This window comes from Leishmania braziliensis, chromosome 12 (genome assembly GCF_000002845.2).
Source record: "Leishmania braziliensis MHOM/BR/75/M2904 complete genome, chromosome 12".
Lineage (NCBI taxonomy): Eukaryota > Euglenozoa > Kinetoplastea > Trypanosomatida > Trypanosomatidae > Leishmania > Leishmania braziliensis.
Genome location: NC_009304.2, coordinates 170,511 through 188,067, shown reverse-complemented (window position 1 = coordinate 188,067; position 17,557 = coordinate 170,511). Strand labels below are relative to the sequence as shown.

Sequence of the window (17,557 nt, the reverse complement as noted above, 5' to 3'; positions counted from 1 at the left end):
CCTTGACTGAAACATCGTTTCTTTCCTTTGTAGGCTCGTGTGCTCTCGTGTAGTTTCACCACTTTCATCTCGTTCTCCCCCCTCTTCCTGAGCGAACAACCACAACACGCAAGCAAGACGAATTTGCGCTTCTCTGTGAGCACAAAGAAGGCGAGGCACACGGCACACACGCTAAGAGACGAGAGGAAAAAAAAAAAGGGAGGGAGGAGACAGAGAGGGAGAGAGCGAAAGCCAAGAACAGGATCTCCGCTTCGTTTGAGGCCTTTTCTCTGTCTTTTGTTTCCTGTGCTGTTGGTGTCTGCATTGCCTGTGCGCATTGGGCTCTGGTTCTTCCGCCGCACAGTTTTTTCACTCACTCTCTTTTTCACTTTCCTCGTCCTGCTGCGGTGGCCTCGTGTGGTCCCCGGCTATTTGTGTACCCGACAACGCTGGCTGTTTTTCTTGTTGTGTTTTCCTCGTTTCGTGCGTCGACCTGTGCCCTGTTACAACAAGTGCCTACGTAGCTGCGCGTAGACGCCGTCTGTAGCTCACGTAGGCACCCCGCTCTGCCTTCCTCCCTTCCCCCAATGGGTGGTGGGGGGCGCGTGCCTTATGTCGGCATCTTCTCTCGCGTATACCTCCACTCTCGCTGTTTTTCTCGTTCCTTTTCTACTTCCTCGTTTTAGCTCATTCGATGGCTTTCTCCTTCCCTCCCCCCTCTCTTCACTCTGGTTGTTCACCTGCGTTTGACCTTTGGGTGTTTTTTTTTAACTTCTAAGACGAGCTCGCTTGTGGTGGTGTGGTGAGTGCTATGCCGCCGCTCTCTCTCTCTCTGTGTATATCCTCCATTTTAGAAGTTTCGAGCGCGCGCGCGTGTGCGTGCGTGTGTGTGTGCTGGCAGTGCGCTTATCTCTTGGCCCTTCCACTGTCCAAAGGATGAGCTATGCAACCGCGGAGTGCGCGCGCACAATTCACTGTGCTCAACAAGGACGTGGGTTAAGCGAGTCGAAACATCCAAACCAATACACTCGTGCGCACTGACGCACCCCCGAAGCAAAGCAAGTAGCACAGCGCACATCTACTACTACGATTGCCACTTCTAACTTCCACTGCTGCTGTGCTGGTCGAGTACCTCTCGACGATGTTGTTTCCCTTTCTTTCTACTTCCTGACTGTCTTTTCTCCGCTGTTCATCGTCTTTTTCCGAAGTAGTGGAGGCAGGAGTCGCTGTGTGTTGTGGGATAGTGCGATGCTGCTGCTGGCTCAGTTTTTAGTTTCTGCCGTCTATTTAGTTTGCTGTATTTCTTTGTTAATTTTCTCTCGCTTCACTGCTGAGGTGTCGCGGAGGTGGAGAGACACACCAGGCGCGCCTCCCTACGCAGACTGTTTTACTCTCTTTCTGCGTTGTCCCTTTCGTTTGTTGACTCTGCCTCTCTTCTTTCGAGGATGTGCCGGTGCGGGAACGGACTCCTCCGCCTTTCCCCCCTTACCGACTGGTGCTGTCTGCGCCGTGGTCCGAGAAGGGGAAGCCATACCTCTCTTAGTGTGTGACTGTGAGTGTGTCTCTGCGTTAACGTGAGTCTTCCCCCTCTCTCCTTTTCCCCTTCACGCGCGCGCTCTCTCCCTGTTTACTCATCCGAGTCTTCATCTCTTCTGTCTGCCATTTCCTCCATGTATGCAACCCCGGTCTAAAACACGTCTGGAGCTCTGCTAGTATTTTGATGTTGTTTGTGCACCGAGTCGCTCTCCCTTTCTCGTATTCAACTGAGTTCTGCCCTTTTTTTATTTCTCTCCCTTCTTTTTTTTCCTTTTCACTCGAGCTCTTTTCTCCCTCGCGCCGTCACCGCCCACGGGGAGGGGGGGGGCGTTGTGAACACCACCACAGCAGCACACACCCACACAACACCCACACACACACCCCTCCTCCTTTTTTTTTTCGTTTTATTTTTCCGGTTGCTCATCTCTCTCACATTTTCTGTTCGTTTCTTTGCTTCCTCCTTTCCTTTCTGCATTTCATTTCCCCTTCGTTGTCACCTCAAAGCGTTTCGCGCTGTTCGCTATTGTGTGGATGCGTGTTTTCGGTGTGGACATGTGCCCTCGAGATGCCACCTTTGCCCATTTCCCTCGCTCAATCAGCAAGCACCTCCTCCTCCTCCTCCCCACCGCCACCACCACCTCACCCCGGCCCCTCCTTGGGCGTCACAAGTGAATTGTCGTGATCAACCCCCACCCCCCACCACCCCTCCCCCCAAAGTGTGCAGCTTTGTGCTCTCTCTATTATCGCCAATCTCGTTTTATTTATTTTATTTTTTTTTTTTGTTCCACCTCAGCGAGCATCCACAGCAGAAGTTCATATTCTCTGCCAACTGCCAGCGGCCGCTTCATGGCGCAGTGCGAGGTACCCCCCCTTCTCAGTTCTGGCTAACGTGTGCCAAGAGGCTTCAAGCGCCGACGGGAGAAGGCGCACAGCACGTGCGGACAAGAGAATGGGAGAGCGAAAGAACGAGGCTGGGGCGAGGGAGGGGGGGGGAGGACGAGACAAGAAACGAGTGCGGCCGTGGAGTGTGCTCACATGCTGGTGCACGTGTATACACCCGTGCGCCCGTTACCGCGCCAGTGGAAGCTGGTCATCCCCTCTTCGCTCCTTCATTGCCATGTCGATCTTTCCCCTCTTTCTCCAAGCGAAAAAGGACTTCACTCTCCGCACCTTGCGTGAAATGAGGAGGGCTCTTAACGGCTGGGATGGCGTGCTGCTTATTTTTTCTTTTCTTGTTTCTAACGAACTGGCGCCGCACTTGGCAGACAGCGGAGGCAAGACACTCTTCCCTTCAGCTTGTCTGCAACTGCCGAGTGTGCGTGTGCGTCTCTCTTTTGCGGAGACAATGACTCCCCCCAATCAGAAAAAAAAGGCAAAGTGGATAATAGTCATAGTAATGGGAGGAAATCTCCAGATTTCTACGATTACGGTAGCGAGGGAGTGAAACTCATCGCTGACGGCGCGAGGCGGCCACCTCGTCCTCGCCGCATCACTGTGCCGTATCGTTCCGTCTGTGAGTTGTGACTCTCCTGCTCACGCAACTCATAAGCGACTGGACGCACACACTTGAGCCTACGCCCGCACAAGAGCGTGGCCTCATGGCGACGGCTTCTCGCCTGTCTGTAGTTGCATCCCCCCCCTCTCTCTCTCTCTACCGCCCACGTCTGTCTTTCCTCTTATCCTTCGCCAATTATGCACTTTTCTGTCGCTCTCTCGACGCTCCGCCCCATCGCTGACCATCACTGAGATGGACGGCCCCTTATTAGTACATAATTAACCTTTTCGGTTTCACCTTGCCTTAACATCCTCTCACTCTCTTGACGCCGTCACTCCCACGCCGAAGAGAGAAGCCGAAGTAGGTAGTGCGAGGGGTAACGCGTTGCCAACCACAGCTAAGGCAAATTCTCTTTTTTCTCGCCCTCTCTTCGTGCCTCTGCGCATCGGACGTGGTCTCGCTGCGCCGTCTCGCCCTCGGTCACTCCCACTCTTGTTTTCTCCTCTCGACCTTAAATAGGAAGAGAGAACCGCTAAGCGCGCACACACACACACACAAAGACGAAGACGACGGTGATCTCGTGTATTTCATTGTTCATTTCTCATCGTCTCTCTATTCCACCCCCCTCCCCTCCGCTCTCTTTCTGCAGCCCTACTACGCCTGCACGCGCAGCTGTCGATCCACCGGCCTTCATATGATTTGCTGCCCCTCTTTTCGTGTACGGCTACTTCACTCGCTATTGATCTGGTGTCATTGTTGGCCAAATGCGGAAACGAGAGCCTGGCGCTAGTCGTCTCGCCAACATGAGTTCGCCAGTTTCCAACGCCGCCGCCCTCGTCAAGGGGTCGGCGATGTCCACGACGACGGCAGCGCGCTCCATACCGGCACATCTTCCGCCCAGCACCATCTCCCCGCCTGTGAGCTCGTCACTGCAGAATACGCCAGCGACGTCTTCGACATCTATGGCGTTGTTCACCTCTCAGCGTGCCAAGGAGACCACCACGGCGAGCACCAGCACTACAATGCGATCTGCGGTGGCACCAGGATACCCATGCAACGCGAACACGAAGGGTCTCGAAGCGTGTCTCCCTCTCCTCCAGGCCGCTGCTAACCGCGCCGGTTTAGCGGCACCGTCCAGGGCACCAAAGCCACTGCTGGAGGACAACGTGCAATCTCGCCAGTTACTATCATCATGTTTGAAGACAGCGATCGTCGCCGGTGCAGCTACGCATGATATTCGTAGCGCCTACTCCGAAAACCATAATCGCGACTCCTCCATGCGGGACCGTGCTACTCTCAAGTCATCATCTCAGCAGGGCGCCAATTGGGGGCGTGGGTCGTCAGCAGAGGGGCGGGACAGCGAAGATGACCAACTGGCCCAATCGCCGCTGCGTACGCTCGCAAGTCTGCCGCAGCGCACCCAGGAGCTGTGCGAGGACCTCATCACTCTCGACTCCCTTGTCGAAGCAGATGAAGCCTTCTTCAGCGCCCAGGAGGGCATGGAGGGGCACGTTATGGAGTTGCTACGGTCGTGGCGTGAGCCAGGGTCGGCAAGCGACTCGCGAGGTGGAAGCCGACGGCCCTCTGGCGTTTATCCTCTCGCTGCTGCGTCGCACCCATCCGCTGCCGGCGCGCAACTGGGCGATGCGGTCGCCAGCTGCGGCAGCGGCGGCACACAGCGCGTTCTGCATGACTTCGACGAGGCTCGAGACCGCATTGCTCTCTTGGCGAAGTTACACGAGGAGCTCTCAGAGCTGGAGGAGCAGCATCGCGGGCTACAGCGACGCTACGTGGTGGAGAAGTCGGCGCTGTCAGCGCTGAATGAGCTATGCGCGCGGCTGGACGAGGAGGACGAGGCGGTGCGCGAGGATGGCGATGGCGCATGCTACGTTGAGGCTGCAGAGCGGGTCGGTAGGGGTGCCCATAGAGACGGCCGATCGAAGACCCAAGAACAGCAGGAGTGCGATGTGGTGCGGGCCGGACTGGCTGCTTGCCGTCTTCTTGCCGACCAACTGCGCTCTCGTGGCATGATGATCGCCGACCGTCTCACGAACGAGCTTCTCTGCCTGCGTTCTGAGGTGGTGCGACATGACTGGGCGGCGTTGCAGTCGTCGACTCCCCTGACTCGAATGGACCGTGTGGCGCCCCTCGACGGGCGGGATGACAGTCCTATTACTATCACCTCAGCCAGCCGGTTTGCACCGCTCCTCCAGCCAGCTGGGGGAGTGGCGGCGGGGCGAGGCGGGAAAGAGAGCGCGGACATTGTCGACAGCGACGATGCATATCATTTTAGTGAAGTGGCCGGAGGCGCGCACGACGATGAAGCGAATGAATCTGGCCACTTTAGAGTCACTGCAACGGCCCTGGAGGCGACCAAGTCCGTTGTATTTCGTGTACACGTGCCGGTCTTCGCATCTGCCACACCACCTGCCTTGGTGGCCTCCTTGCCAGATGCCATGACGACGGCCACGGGGGGTGCGGCGGTTGCTGCGACAAGCTGCACACCTCGTGTTAGCGGTGATGGTCCCCGCCCCGCAAGCTCAGCGGAGAGGATGCGAGGGCGGTCAAGTGGAGCAGCAGAAGCGCTCTCAATCGCATCGACCACCACTGTCTCCGTCATCGCAAGCCCTGCTCGCTACGCTCTGGTGCAGCTGTACGAGTGTTGCCGTGAGGGGCTCGCTGCAATGCTTACTCGACTCTGCACGCTGCGTGCACGTCGCACCACAGAGGTTGAGCGACTTCAACAAGATCAGAGTGCGATGGACGTGTATGACCCTGCCGCGGACGACCTTGCTGACCGGTGTGCGGCGCTTCTTCGTTACGTGGCTCAGCTGGACGAGTGGGTTGGGGAAGTGCTGCGGATGGACCAAGTGCTTCACGAGCGCGTGAAGCTGCCGTTGGATGCCGCCTTGCAGAGCTATGACCAGCTGCGCACTCTGCTGCTAGAGGTGCTGAAGCAGCGGCTGGAGGACGAAGAGGGGCGCGGCAAGGAGCATGTCGCGGCAGTGGTGGATGCCGAGGAAGAAGGCGGTGAGGTGGATGGTCGAGGCGCACATTATCTGCCGCACGAACGTGTGTGCAGTGGCGACAAAGAGGGGCTGCACGCGTTGCAAGTCGAGGACGGCGAGGAGGATGGCGGCGATCAGCACCGGATGTCCGGCTCCGTTGGCGATAGTCGAGCACGTGGAGCCACACTGGCGCTTGCGAAGGCATCGTCCGACGCCGCGCCACGCCCCGTCCTGCCGCGTGCGTCTGCTGAGTTCATTGGGGTGCTCGAGGCGCTTTTACAAGATCAAAAAGCCGCTGGCAGGCCTATTGCCACCGCAGCAGTCTTCACTGGGGACACGTCCGGCGGCGAGCGAGAGCTGGACACCGGCGAGCACAGCAGCAAGGACGGTGTGCTGAGTAAGGTGGCACCGGCGCTAGCGCAGAGGCTGTCGACAGCAGAGGAGGAGCACAATGTGGGCACCAGCGCGCTGGTTGGTGTAGAGGCTACGGCGGAGGCGGAACCCGTGAGTGCCCAGTCCGCGACCCACTGGCCCAGAGCGACAGCGACGGTGGTGTCCGGCAAAGCGAACGCGAGCGAGGCGACTGGCATTAGGTGTGATAGACAGAGCGAAGGCGTCGGCGGCGGTCATCTTGCTGGCCGTCGCCGTCAGCGTGACCGTAGCGAGGACGAGAGCGAAGTGACTCCACATTCTGCGCCATTCTACACCCCTGAGCCAACGGACACGGATGCCTTGAACCCCACCTCGACGTCAGCGCCACCATATGAGATTACTGTCTACGTCTCGTCAACATCCTGCTCTGAGTTGGGGGAGGAGCTTATGGAGGAGATGGCAATGGAGCAGAGCGTGAACCACACTCAGGAAGGTATGCACGGACTATCGAAGAGGCTAGGGCATGAACGCGACGATAGCGATGGCGGCAAGGAGGACTCTGATTCCGATAGCAGTGACGACTCACAGAGGGGCAGGGAAGGCAATTCCAACCCCGAGCCCCAACGCCAGCGGTACGGTCTCGGCAGTGGCAGCGGGCTAGGCGAAGGGCTTCGCGCCTTGTTCTCCTCTGTGGTGCGCCGCGCTGTGAGCTTCGGCGACAGCGATGACGACGCTGACGAGACTGGGAGGACGACCCCTTTTCAAGGACGGGAACAGGGCGGTAAGTCGCCAACACCTTTGCACAAGCGTGCCCGCTGTGAGTAGCCACGCATGTTGAAGGGCGATAATCACTTCTCTGCACACCACCTGTTGAACCGCTCTTGCCGTGTCTTGGAGGTGGTGCTGCAGAGGAAAATAGGGACAGTGTGGGTGGGGCAAACAGGTAACGTGTGGACGGCTGTGTGTGCGGCTTGACCTCTGCGGTTCACCCCTTCCCCCCTCCCTCCGCTCTTCTGCACACGCGCACTCTCTGCCGCCAGCATCGCTATCCTAACACGCACCCCTCCGCACTCCACGGCACCCTTGTCTTTTCCCTATTTTCTCTTTATTTTTCTCGTGGGTTGCTTCAGCGATCGTTGGATTTATTCAGTTGTTGCTGCCGCCCGCTGTGTTCGGACGCTCTTGGTGGTGTTTGCCGCGGCTGCTGCTATTGCTCTTCTCCTTGCTATAGGGTACATCACGCGTTGCTCTTCCCTTTGTTTCCCCTGTGCACGTGTGTGTGTGTGCACACTCGCTTCTCTCTCAGCTTATTAGATCGTCGAAGAGCATACCCAGCCAGTGATGACACCCACTCTCTCATGCCCATGTTGTACATGTCATTACCCCCCCTCCCCCCCCTCCCACTAAGGGGGATGGGGGAGGGGAGGGTGGAATTTGAAGAGAGTCTCTCCCTTCGTTTGGCCTTGCTTCGCCCGTGCTTGGAGGTGTGCGTCTACCTGTGCTTCTGTTGTTGGCGTCTTTCCTTCTCCGTGTACTTCCTCCCCCAGACTTTCCTTTCTCTTGTTCCACCGCAGCAGGCAGCCAGTGCTGCTACACGCTTGTCTTCCTCATGTTTTCTTTGCTTCTCTGGACTCCGCCACGCCAACCGGTACGCACGCACGTCACCGCACACGCAGTCGCGGACGCGTCTATGCAACGAGGCTTTAGGGTTGGCGTGGAAGGGCGGCAAAGCACAGAAAACGAAGTGTCGGCCACCCAGAGCGTAAAAAAGTGCATCGCTCTCCTCCTCGCGCTTACCTGTTACGTGCCTGTTTACTACTGCCGTGCGCGCTTCAAGCCATCGAAAGGGTGGGGGAGCGTGCGCACTGTTCTTGGTGCTGCTGTTGCTCATCTTGCGTTGAGAGCTACCTGCGCCCAGGGAGGTCGTTTCTCAGTGGTGCTGAGCCATGACGATTGGCGCGATGATGTCTTTGCTGCGTCTTCTTCGCCTCTGTCCGCCTAACTTGTCAGGCCTCCGTCCTCTTGCCACCCCTCTTCTCTCTTTTTCTGTCTGCCACGCACGCCCCCACACTTACCTTGCGCCCATACACACGTACGAGCGCTCTCCTTTAGTGGCAGGGGGTCCTGCTGGCACCACCCGCGTCAAATCTAACCACACAATGAAGCGGCGAGTACTTCGCGCGCACGCGAATAAGCGCTGCCTGCGCATCTTGTCCGCGTCCAATCTCATCCAAACATCCTCTGGCGCTTTGTCCTCAGCGTCCAGCAGGGAGCGCGGCTACGCCGTCTTGTGCGACGCGTCCTTCCTCCGAGCGGTGCTCTTGTCGTACTGGCAGGCCAACGCCCCTGCTGTGTGGCGCGAGGCTCGTCGTCGCAAACTGCACAGGGCTGCTGTGACTACCAACGCAGCCAAATCCGCGCGCTCCAGTGTACCACCGGAGCCCTCAGCACCACCTGCGGCGGACAAGATCGTAGAGGCCACAGCAGCCAGCATTGCACGCCTGCCGTTTGGTGACCTGCCGGCGCTCTCCCCTCACGCCTTCCTCGCGGCACTGCTGCGTGACGCTTTTCATGGCGAGGGTGGGAGTCCGCCGGTGAGCAGCAACGCCGCCGCGGCCGCGGTGTCCACCACGCCGCACGCCGATGCTGCTTCGGCTTCCAAGTTTCACTGCTACTGCTTACCAGAGACCGTGGCGGCCCTTCACCGCATGCGCGATTGCGCCACAACTTCGGCGGCTTCCGCGACGACCTTGGCGAGCCCGTCCCTGCCCAACTCGAGTGTCGTCGATGCTTCATTGGTCACGAGGCAGAAGAAGAGCGTCGCCGGTTCGAAGCCGCAGAGATCATTCATTTCTCTGCCGTCGACAGGGTCGCCCCGGTCGGCGCAGCGCTGTCAGATGACTGCAACAGAGACATGGCTGGCCGCGTCGTTTGGCGACTTGGCAACTATGGGCGACGGGAACGGCGGCGGCGGCGGCGTCGTGCACCGGCACGTTGGGTCGTCCCCTTCCTCTGCCGTCTTCCCGCTCATATTTCAGGAGGTGCCGGCGGCGGTGGTGAACCACCTGCTGAGCCGAATCACGCTGATTCAGTCGGAGGAGCAGCAGCAGCCTCGTCATACCGTCGCAGGTAATAGCCGTGAAGCGAGTTGGCTGGGGGAGAAGGCATCCAGCGCCTCGCTACCCACGCGCAACGAATCCAAGGCAATTGGCGAGTTCATGGCTGCCAACGACACCCGCCTCGGTCGTCGCCCACGTGAAAGCATTGACGCCGCCGTGGATGTCGAGGCCTCTGCGTGTGACCTGAATGCTCTGCGGCTGGTCTCGATGCCGCTGTTTAGCGACCACAACTGTATGACGTACTCGCCCCAGAGCGCAGCGGCAAAGCGCCGCCGACGGAACAAGAATCGCAGGGCTGTTGACGGCAGCAATGATGTGAGCGAATCACCAAGTCTCACTGTGGGGCACGCACCGCTTGCACGGTCGCAAGAAGCGGGAGAGAATAATGCTAACGCGTCTCTCTCCCCATCACGCCCATTTTCTCCTCGCATGTTCTTTGTGGCTACGCAGAGCCACGACGTGCGACGCCGTCTCGCGGCGGCGACACCACTGCTACGGTTGACCACGAGCCCGGATGCGCTGTGGATCGAGCAACGGGGAACGGCGTACCACTATGGTGAGGACGGCGCCGAAGCTAGACGCCAACGTCGAGGCAACAGGGCGGTGAGCAGCTGCCCCTCATCCCCTGCTGTGGCTGCCGCACCATATTCACGGATAGGCTGGCGAAACAGCGAGCTCGTGTCGTCACGATTTTCGAGTCTTTCCCACACGCCTTCCGCTCCGCACGCTGCTGCTACGACGACTACGGTGGTCGCAGCCGCGCCGCAGCTTTCGCGAGCTGATGTTGCCTTCATGAAGCACCTTGGTACCGCAGCTGAGGTGCCATTGCCCGAAAAGTTTTCTCATCATCTGCACCCGCCGCAGCAGCGTGCGTCGCCGGAACCTGGCAACGGGGTGAGCAGCAGGGTGCCGGCAGATCGCAAGCGGCGCCGCCAGAAGGGGCGGAATCCCCTGTCGATGAAAAAAAAACAAAGGCGAGAGGTGTTCCGCGCCGGCTGAGTCGCACAGTCACTTCTGTCGTCGTCCTGATCACGAGCTCTCACTCGCTCGTTCTGCGCCACCGCATCTACTTATCCACCACTCGTGCGTGCTTTGCGTTTCTTTGGCAGCGTCGCTTTGGATTGTGGTCGCGTTCTCCTCTCTTCTCGAATTCTCTGTCATCCCAACTCTGTCAGTCTTCTCCGCGCAGAGCAGTCGTGATGGGAACGCCCAAGGAGAAGTTTGCAGCGCAGAATATGGGTGATGGAGACCAGGGGGAGGGGGAAAGTGGAGAGGAGAAGGGGAAGAGAGTTCACGGCGCACGTGTGGGTATATGCGGAGGCTTAATGCGAAAAAATGACCACCCCTCCATCTGAGTAACAGCACCGTTCGTTTAAGCTGGTGACAGCGGAGCAATAAAGAAGAGAACAGGAGTATCAGCAATGTGTGCCCCTTCCAGCTCCAGGCGCGTGGGGTGTGATGGGCTCGCGCTTTGAGGAAAGTGAGAGAGGTCGAGAGACTGTGGATGAAAAAAGCATTGAACGCAACTTTGCTGTCTGGGGCAAGTTACCGTGGTAACGGAGCGGAGCGATGCAGAGAGCCCACCGTTCAGTCGTCATACCACGCCACTGATTCTGCTACCCCCCCTCCCTCTTCAGCTTTCGTAGATGAAATTGACTTTGTCTGTGGTCGACCTCTCTGTGAGTGTGTGTCTCTCTCTCTCTCTTCACGTGTGCAAAACTTGTCGATCTTCGCCTGCCCACTAACAGAGAAGCGTCCACAGGCGAACTAAGCAAAGTAAAGCGCAAGGCAAAACTGAAAGCAACCCCTCACAACGAGCGAGTTTTCGCCTGCAGAGCTGGCCTCCCACACACCGCGGCGGCTACTTCACCTTCTCTCCTCTCTCCTCCCCCTCCCCAAAACAAAGCGATGCCAGTCTCATTCTTTAGCGCCTCCAGTGACTCCGCTGCTGGTGGTGGGCACAGCACGGAGCCTCCAACGGATATGATCCACTTAAAAGACGCGCTCGGCATGCTGTGGTATGCTTTTCTGCTCGCACGAGAGTCGCACCAGCAATCGGGATGCCAGTCGATGTGGGGCGGCGTGAAACGCACCGAGGAGGATGGGTCGCTCAAGAAGGATACGGCAGCGGCTGTGGAGGGTCAGCACCGGAGCAGCGGAGATGTCGGCGTCGACAGTGGCAGCGAGCCCAAAGGCAACACCGGCGCCTCCATCTCACCTTCGACCTCGACCACTGCTGTCTCACCGTCAGCTGCGGCGCAGCGGGAAGACTGTGAGTTTGACAGGTGGGGGGATGTGGACTGGACGCTGCTTGCTGCCCACGTCTACGCTCTGACGAGAGAGCTGCTCAGTGCCCGTACACTCCACCGCATCGTCGCGGAGGATATTTTTAAGGGAATGTATAACGGCAATCGAGAGGCGATGTGCGCAGCGTACGCCTTGCAGCATGCCAAGATGCTCGCCTTTCATGCCAAGGAGGTCCAGGAAGAGGAGGAACGGGCGGCAGTGGCGGCACGGCTTCAGACGCCGTTGACCATCAACGCGAGCATCCCCAGCGGCAGCAGGCTGGCAGGCACGGCCGGTGTGCTGCAAACCGCTCCTCCCGCAGGGGCCTCTTCGTCTATCGTGGAGGTCCCTGTAGCATGCCTTCCCTCTATGGTTGCCATACAAGACTCACAGTCCTCTTTGCCCACTTCGGGCAACGGCGATGGCAGTGCCGCGCCATCATTGCCGTCTACGCGTTGCAACACCAGGACATCTTCGCTGGCGCCACCCCGAGCAGCCGCCTCGTCTCTCCCTGTCAGCCCTCCTCTAAGCGAAGCTATCTCGGACGCGCGCGTGGGCGTCTTGCTCGTGTCTGCGGGGGCAACCACTGCCACCTACGCTCCAGGCACTTCGCCAGCTCCTTTCCAAGGCGACACAGACGTCGTTGGGCGGCATGGGGTCGGTGGGACGGAGAGGGGTGTGACGACGGACCACATGCAGTTGGGACTACCGCCACACGCACAGCCGGGAAGCGTTGCTGGCGGTCTGCAGCGTGGCACCCTCGCCGTAGCCGGTCAGAGTGCAACCAGTTCCGGAGAGTCGCTGGGCACAGACGTAGCGTACAAGGGCGACCACGCCGTACTGCCTTCAGCAACGCACCAGTCGTTGCCGTTCGAGCCCGACCCTCTCGACGCACCGTGGTATGCTCTCTGGTGCTCCTTGCCATCTCAACAGGCCCGCACGCAGCTGCACCTGCTACGCTACGCCACCCCGATCCCTCTCGAGGACTTCTCCTCGCTCCTCGAGCAGTTCTTTCTGGTGGACGGGGCAGATGACTTCCTCTCCCCGGTGCATGCAACTACCATCATGGAGTTCGCCGGCGTTCGCTCTGGCCCCTACAACACTATCGTCCGCTCCCCGCTGAGCCTCGCTGAGGTGCGTCGCTACATCTCCGAGAGCCACCGCCACTACGCGCGTGCAGCCGTCGCGGTACATACCAACCACGGAGAGAGTGTTGCCAGAGTCGAGGCGCGGTCTCGGCCTTCATCTGGCCCACCTTCACTGGACCCTGCGTCAGCACTCGGCATGTCCTCAACACTGGAGACATCGAATGCTATCGGCAGTGGCGGCTGTTTTTTGGCACCGTCGGTGGCAACCGCTACGAAGACTGAGTATCGCGGTTTGCGGCGCGGAGGCGCTCCATCACCAGGCGCATTCGGCAGCGACGTCCGCTCGCTCCTGGACAGCACCGCGAGCAGTGAGAGGCGCATTCTGACCCTAGCAGAGCTGGAGCGCAGTGTGTGGCACATAGCGGCCAACTGCGTTGTCTTCAACGCACCAGAGTCTCGCTACCCTCGCACCGCACGGCACTTTGCGGCGTCATGCATCGCAATCATGACGCGGTACTGCGAAAAGCAACTGGCTGCCCTCTACGCCGCTTGACATCTCTCTCCCTAGGCTGCACGTCCAAGAGCAAAGAGTAACACACTTGCGATGGAGTGGAGAGAACGTCTCTGAGTTGTGTGAGTACGACGCTGTGCAACGCTGTGTGTGTGTGTGTCCGCGACTGCGTCGGTGCTTCTTTCACCCTTCCTTGGTGCTCCTTCTTGCGTAGGGAGGAATCACCGCACCCACAGCAGAGCAAACTCAGCCGAGCGCTGCTATTTTTCTTCGTTTGTGCTGTAGCGTTTTATCCTCTGGTGCACTGCGCTCACGCAGAGCGGCGACTTTGTCCCCTCCTTCTCTGCCGCGTGCTTGCGCAGCTGTGCGCGAGCGCCCCCTTCGTGGTTATAGGCACGTCTTTTCCCCCCTCCATTCGTCGTTGCCTACCTCTTTTTTTTCTCTTCACTGTCGCTCGAACTCGTGGTGCGCTCCCATGATAAAACACATCGCACCTTTTCAGCTTGGTTTCTGCTTGCTCACCCGGCCACTTGTGCTGGCGGTCCTGCCCCCCTCTCTGCACAATTTATCTGTGGCGGTACTCTACACACCGTTCCTTTCATCGTTGCTTCACCCCCCTTAAGGGCACACCGCAGCTCTTATCGATTCACTGGAGCAAGAGCAGCACAGTGGAAGATAAGTGTGCGAACACAACCACGCAAGGTAACGGCCTAACCACGAATTAGCGCATCATGCCTCGTTTCCACGCTGTCATGACGGTAGAGGAGTCGGAGGGGGTCGAGCAGATCGTGCCTGCCAAGAACCGCACGTGGGGCTTGCGCTTCCAATGCGCATCGTGCAACGAGGAGTCCACTGGGATGATGTACGTACATGTGGCAGAGCAGTACGAGCGCGACGGCGGTACGCACAATCTCATCTTCAAGTGCAAGCTCTGCAAGGCGGACATCACGGCAGACGTGCTCCCCGTCCCGGCGGGCACCGGCTACTACAGTGCGGAGGAGAACTCAGCCAATGTAATTGCGGCCTTCGAGGTGCGCGGTGGCCGGCCAGTTGAGCTGGAGATCGACAACCAGTGGATTGTTGTGGCCGCTGGCGGTGGGTCCTTCGAGGATGCAGACCTGTCGCAGGAGTGGTACGACTACGATGAGGGCGCGCAGGCCGCCGTGAGTGTAGTAGGCGTATCGATAGGCTTTGAAAAATCAAAGAAGAAGTGAGGGAGAGGGATGAGGGCGCGACGAGCTCGCGCGTTCTCTCGGCCAGCCTCGTCCTCCTCTCTGAGCCGCTCACTGATTGGTCTCTCTTTTTCTTCGTACTGCCTTCTCCATGAGTGCGTTGATTCCAGTCAACGGCGTCGCGGTGCGCACGTGGATTGACTGAGCCTCTCGGGAGAGGAGCGAGCGGCACGCGTACTTCTCTTCTAAACAAGCCGCATGCAAACGACGCAGTCGTTTTCCCCCCCTCCCCTCCCCCCCTTTTTTTGCCCATTACCGTTGTTGACTGCCCTCATGACGGGGGGAGCACTTCGGTGTGGCGTTTCAGGGCCCGGCGCCCCCCCCTCTCCCCCCCACTTTCTGTGTGGGAAGAAGCCAGGCAAACCCCCTCCCTCCTCTCCCTGCCAGTGCCGAAGCCACCGCTGGTGGTGACAGAGTCAAGCACCTACGACGTGGCGAGGTCGGGATGGACTGGCGTCGGAGGGGGCCTGCGACAGTGAACACCTCTGTGTCATCCATGCAGTAACCAGCGTGTCAACGCTGCTCGAAGTAATCTCACCCAGCCCTCATTGCCTACTGATGTGAGGAGCCTGAGCCATCCCGAGAGGAACGCACCACGTGGCGACCGGCACGATAGGAGCAGCTGTGAGGAGACCTGCGACCTGCGAGGCGGGGGGCGGATGGGTGACATTTGGGGCAGGGGCCCTGCTCGGATGACTGAGTCGGCGGATTGCTCCATCGCGTGTGTCTGGCGCTGCTTCACGCCGTGCGGATGGGCCCTGTGGCAGGACGGCGGGGGGGGCAGAGTGACGTTGGCTGCGTGTTGGAGGGAAGAGAATGGGCACACTGAGCAAAGAAAGTCCTCGTTGAGTGTCTCTCTGGGTTGCGGTGCCGCGGTAGCAAAGCGGGGGTGCTACACACCGCGTGCATCCATTTTTCGACCTCCTCGTGGCTGATTGTGTCTTTTCATTCTCGTTTGAATGTGCACCTTTTATCACCTCAGCGACGTGCGGGCTTTTGGTTTTCCTGCTGCTGTGTCTACTCCTCTCCCGCGTGTGTCGCGGGCTTTTGCGGTCTGTGCGCTGTGGTGTCTCTCTCGTCGTCCAGGCGCCGCCTTTTCTCTCTTGCGCGTCTTCTTGAGGATTGCGCAAAAGGCGGTCGTCTGTCCTACGAAGATTACGCGCCAGCCGTGGCGTGCGCACACCCAGGCGTTCTCTCTTGATTCATCCTGGTTCTCCCTCTCACCCCTCTCCCTTCAACACATGCCGCCTCTACCATCAGAGGAAGTAAAAGCCTACTTGCATGCTGCGTAGCGTTGGTAGTGCCGAGAAGCGCCGTGATTTGGGCAGCATTGCCGCGCAAAAGTACGCACACACGTAGACGGTTAGAGAGCGAGTGTGCTCAAGTGTCTCAGTGCAGAGGGACGCGCCATCGTGTCTCCTCATTCATTTCTTCCCCCTTCACATCCTGCAGCGCCACTGAGAGGCGGCAGTCCTCTTTATACGACGGACTGGTCCACATCACAGCTGCTTGCGCCAGGAGTCGAAAAGCGGCCGTCATGCTCACAGCGCTGTTCTGGCTGCTTGACCTCGACCAAGGTCACTCGGCTTCCTCGTCGTCCATGTCTTCAACGAGCAGTTGCAGCTGTTCTTCAGACGCGGACCCAGGCATCGAGACAAACCAGCCTGCCACACATACCACCTTTGCCAGCGTCGGCGGGCATTTTATGACGGAGTTGCATATTTCTTCTGTTGCAGCGGCGACACTTTCCAGCAGCGCCAGCGAGGCTGCCTCGCCTCCCCACGGCGCCGTCTACGACTCACCACGGTATCTGGAGGGGTTCTTCGCGGATCTCGACGCGCGCAAGGCAACGCTTTTCGCTTCGCCCCCCTGCCAGAAACCGGCGGGGGATGTGGATCTCGCGTTGGACTCCCTCGTGGGGCGAGGAGAGACATTAGGATCGTCCGCGTCGCCCAAGATCGTTCCATTGGGGAGCCTGCGCAGCTATGCCAACGAGGCTGTGAGCCTCTCGCCGATCCCGTCTCCCGCCCCCGTGCCGGTGCCGGAGACAGTCGCCACCTCGTCTTACGCGACATACGAGGGCGAGCGGCTGCTTTTCGTAAATGAGGGTGTGATGCTCTCGACTCGCTTGTCCTCCCCCGGCCGCGGCGCCCCGCGCGCGGGAGTCGAGCGAGTGGATATTGCCAACCATAGGCCCGTAACGAGCACGACTGGCGCTAGGATGGCGGTCCCCACACAGAAATCTCGCATCTTTGAGTGGGACGAGGAGGTGCGCTCGCGACGGCAGGCAAGTCCGCCACCGGGGCCTGGTGCCAACCGAGACGAGGGCGCGGCTCGTGACGGCACCGAGGCACAGGAGAGGGGCGAGCGGGTTGCTGATGCCGAGTGCGAAGAGGCGCGGCTTGTGCAGCGTGCAATGAAGGCGGCGTTGATGGTTTCGACATCCCCGCACGCCCCGACTGTTGTGCACCTGCACCCGTCAAACCCTTTTCTCGACCCTGCTGTCAACAGCAGCGATGAAACGGTGCCTGGCTATTTCATCGAGGGCATGTGCAGCACTCCTGCCCAGGCGGACTCGGATGTGGTGCACCTCACCAACGGGTTGGTGACCGTGACGCCAATGGATGCCAGTGATCTGCGCCGGCAGGTGGGGCACTCTTCGTCACCGCCGACGCAGCCGCCCTTTGACTTCTCCTAAAGGTGGCAGTTCGCCTACCCCTCCCTGTGCCCGAAAGAGGCCCTTTCCTCCTTTTACTGACAGTGCGGAACCGCCGGCGCGGTGCCGTTAGAAAAGCACAAGAGCACCTAAAACCGCCCCCAGGCCGGGCGATGTGCGGTGGGGTGGCCTCCCCCCCCCAAAATGGGGGTGACCCTCGCTTTGGTGGCGCCGCCCTCGTGCCCGTCGTTTTGCTGCCTCGCGGCCGCCCCCCT

At 59.5% G+C, this 17,557-nt stretch overlaps 5 protein-coding genes across 5 annotated transcripts; all 5 read left to right on the top strand.

Moving 5' to 3' along the window:
• Positions 1-4,287: 4,287 nt before the first annotated feature.
• LBRM_12_0470 (hypothetical protein, unknown function) lies at positions 4,288-7,215 on the top strand (the record flags this gene model as incomplete). The annotated part of the gene is made up of 1 exon (XM_001563047.1): positions 4,288-7,215. One exon carries the CDS (start codon positions 4,288-4,290, stop codon positions 7,213-7,215), a length of 2,928 nt encoding a protein of 975 aa, XP_001563097.1.
• A 1,121-nt stretch (positions 7,216-8,336) lies between these two features.
• Positions 8,337-10,508, top strand: LBRM_12_0460 (conserved hypothetical protein; the record flags this gene model as incomplete). Its single annotated transcript, XM_001563046.1, has 1 exon — positions 8,337-10,508. The coding sequence occupies one exon, from the start codon at positions 8,337-8,339 to the stop codon at positions 10,506-10,508; it is 2,172 nt and encodes a 723-aa protein (XP_001563096.1).
• A 909-nt stretch (positions 10,509-11,417) lies between these two features.
• LBRM_12_0450 (conserved hypothetical protein) lies at positions 11,418-13,436 on the top strand (the record flags this gene model as incomplete). The annotated part of the gene is made up of 1 exon (XM_001563045.2): positions 11,418-13,436. The coding sequence occupies one exon, from the start codon at positions 11,418-11,420 to the stop codon at positions 13,434-13,436; it is 2,019 nt and encodes a 672-aa protein (XP_001563095.2).
• A 710-nt stretch (positions 13,437-14,146) lies between these two features.
• Positions 14,147-14,608, top strand: LBRM_12_0440 (conserved hypothetical protein; the record flags this gene model as incomplete). Its single annotated transcript, XM_001563044.1, has 1 exon — positions 14,147-14,608. One exon carries the CDS (start codon positions 14,147-14,149, stop codon positions 14,606-14,608), a length of 462 nt encoding a protein of 153 aa, XP_001563094.1.
• A 1,618-nt stretch (positions 14,609-16,226) lies between these two features.
• LBRM_12_0430 (hypothetical protein) lies at positions 16,227-17,324 on the top strand (the record flags this gene model as incomplete). The annotated part of the gene is made up of 1 exon (XM_001563043.2): positions 16,227-17,324. One exon carries the CDS (start codon positions 16,227-16,229, stop codon positions 17,322-17,324), a length of 1,098 nt encoding a protein of 365 aa, XP_001563093.2.
• Positions 17,325-17,557: the final 233 nt, after the last annotated feature.